Source organism: Mandrillus leucophaeus, unplaced genomic scaffold (genome assembly GCF_000951045.1).
Source record: "Mandrillus leucophaeus isolate KB7577 unplaced genomic scaffold, Mleu.le_1.0 Scaffold135, whole genome shotgun sequence".
NCBI lineage: Eukaryota > Metazoa > Chordata > Mammalia > Primates > Cercopithecidae > Mandrillus > Mandrillus leucophaeus.
Window position 1 is genome coordinate 1543006 of NW_012101310.1, and position 2528 is coordinate 1545533.

At 54.1% G+C, this 2528-nt stretch overlaps 1 protein-coding gene across 5 annotated transcripts in view; it reads right to left on the bottom strand.

Annotated features, from left to right (window-relative positions):
- The window catches only part of GAS7 (growth arrest-specific 7), a 234910-nt gene that overhangs the window by 21388 nt on the left and 210994 nt on the right, over positions 1-2528 (bottom strand). For all 5 annotated transcript variants that reach the window (XM_011973163.1, XM_011973162.1, XM_011973164.1 and 2 more), the window contains 2 exons: positions 1501-1629; positions 327-450 (listed from right to left, as the gene is read on the bottom strand). In XM_011973163.1, the coding sequence (XP_011828553.1) occupies positions 327-450; positions 1501-1629 (253 nt within the window). The remainder of the gene's footprint in view (positions 1-326; positions 451-1500; positions 1630-2528) is intronic.

Below are 2528 nucleotides of genomic sequence, written 5' to 3' on the forward strand. Positions count from 1 at the left end.
AAAAAAAAAAAAAAAAAAAAAAAAAAAGTAAAAAAAATTTAAAAAGCCATGATCAGGGAGAGAGTGAGAAGTCCAGCCTCTACCACGTCCCAGAACTAGCCCGGCCTGTCTCCTTCCTCTGATGCCCAAAGTCTCTTCCTTTGAGGTCTCCGGGTGTGGGTCAGAGAGGAGAGAAGAGGGGGTACCTCCTGGGAAACAAGGGAAGTCATTTCCCCACTGCAGTCTTGCAAAGGAGAGATGCACCCTCCCTGGTCACCCCATCTCCTAGCCCCATGCCCTCTCCTTCTGGGCGCACTGAGCAGGCCGGGAGGGTGCCCGGCACTCACCAGCCTGTGTGGACTTCCTCCGCGCCTTCTTGATGTCCTCCTCTGTCTTGTTGCTCAGCTTGATCTCCAGCTGCTGGGTCTTCATCTCTAGGTCTCTCTGCCGCTCTGTGAGGGCTTTCCGGGCCTGGGATCCAAGGACACAGAGAAGCTGCTCGTAAAGCTTGGAGCCAGTGGGCCTCCTGGGCCACGCAGCCTAGCTTCCCTTTAGAGCCCTTTTACCCCTTGTTTGTGTGGATGATGCCACAGTGGCCCAGAGAGGCACAGCAGCCAGGGTGGCGCCACCCAGCTAGGTAGAGGCTACAACCTGGCTCTTTTCATCCTTGCCTCTTCCAGTGACATCGGGGCTCAGCCTACATCAATCTCTCAAATCACGTTTTTTTCCCTTATGAAGCCTGTATACAGACTGGGGACCTAGGCAGTCCTAAAATCACATCCCCTGTGCCTGGAAGGGACCACAAAGGCCACCTGTGTCCCACCCCCTGCAGTACTTCACAGGATGTAGCACCAGCCCTCCCATTCCGGAGCTGGACACGCCTTGACCCTCTCATTCCCCTCACTCTACTGCCTTTCCTCCAGGCCACCACTGGCATCTCTGTGGCCCTTGGGTGGCGGCAGCTGACTGGGTCCAGGGTGTCCCAGTATTTTGAGCCCCCTTCTCCTCTCTAAGGCACCGGGGCTGGGAATCAGTCTCTGGGGCACGCTGTCTTCCCTCTAAGGCTGAACATCAGCTCCCTGGAGGCGAGACCACCCAGGACTCTGCCTCGTCCCTGAGCAGGAAGGAGAGCAGGAAGCGGATGACTGAATCAGGAGGACTCCGCCCAGTGAGGTTTAAACACGGACCCCCACGTGAACCAGCACCAGCATTGCCAGTCTCGAGGTTTAATTGGTCGCCTACAGTCCCTCGACCACCCACTGCTGCTGCAGCCTCTCCTCACACCCCTGGCCCTCTGGGTGGTCATTCGAGCATTTGAGCACCACGGGGAGGCAGCTCCATCTGCCCTTGGATGGATGGAGTGCTCAGGTGTGGGCACGAGGCTTGGACATCCCCCTATTCCCCTACCTGGGGACAAAGATTCCGCCTTGGCGTATGGAGCCATTGCTGGCTTCCCAGTCCCCTCTCCTTCCAGGCAGCTCCTGACGTGCCTGCCCTGGCCCAGCGTCCTGGGCCTCTCACCTTCTCCACCGAGGCATAGCGGCTGGCGAGCTGCTTGCGAAGGTCGGCAATGTGGTGGTCGCACTTTTTCATGTCTTTCTTGAAGTTCTCACGGAAGTTCATCAGGGGCTTCTCTACCTCGCTGTGAAGCTGTTGGGAGAGTGGAGAAGCACACTCAGGACCCAGAGTATCAGCTGTAAGCCAGTGCAGGGAGGAGGGGTGGGAGGGGCGCCCCCACTTCCCCAGGCAGGTGAGGATGAGTCTGGGGCAGCAACCTGGCAGGAAGGTGAGAGACACGCCCTGACACGTGGCTGCCTATCAGGTCTCAGTTTATGCAGGTCACCTTAGCTCAGGAGGCCCCAGCACACGTCTATAGGATAACTGGTTAGCAACTAGCGCCTTCTGATTTCCCCATCTGTTAACTCCTTTCTTCTGGCTTCTGCAGCTTTTACATTTTATTTTTAGAATTTTTTACTGCCTATATTTATGGTTTATAATATGCTGTTTTGAAATATGTATACATTGTGGAATGGCTAAATCAAGTTAATAATCAATGTGCCGGGCATGGTGGCTCATGCCTGTAATCCCAGCACTTTGGGAGGTCGAGGCAGGTGGATCACCTGAGGTCAGGAGTTCGAGACCAGCCTGGCCAACATGGTAAAACCCCATCTCTACTAAATATACAAAAAATAAAATAAAATAAAATAATTATCTGGGCATGGTGGTGGGCACCTGTAATCCCAGCTACTTGGGAGGCTGAGGCAGGAGAATCACTTGAACCTGGGAGGTTGCAGGGAGCCGAGATCGTGCTGTTGCACTCCAGCCTGGGCGACAGAGTGAGACGCGGTCTCAAAATAATAATAAAATAATAATAATAATGACCTCACACACTTATTTTATCTCACAGCTTCCTGCATGGCTTTGTTCTTGTGTCTGTCTCCCTTATTTTCCAAACTGAGAGCCTTCTGGGGACAGAAACCACATCAGCGTCTGTGTCTCCAAGCACTTAGCACAGTGACCGGGGTATGCAGCTCCAGTAGAGAACAGTC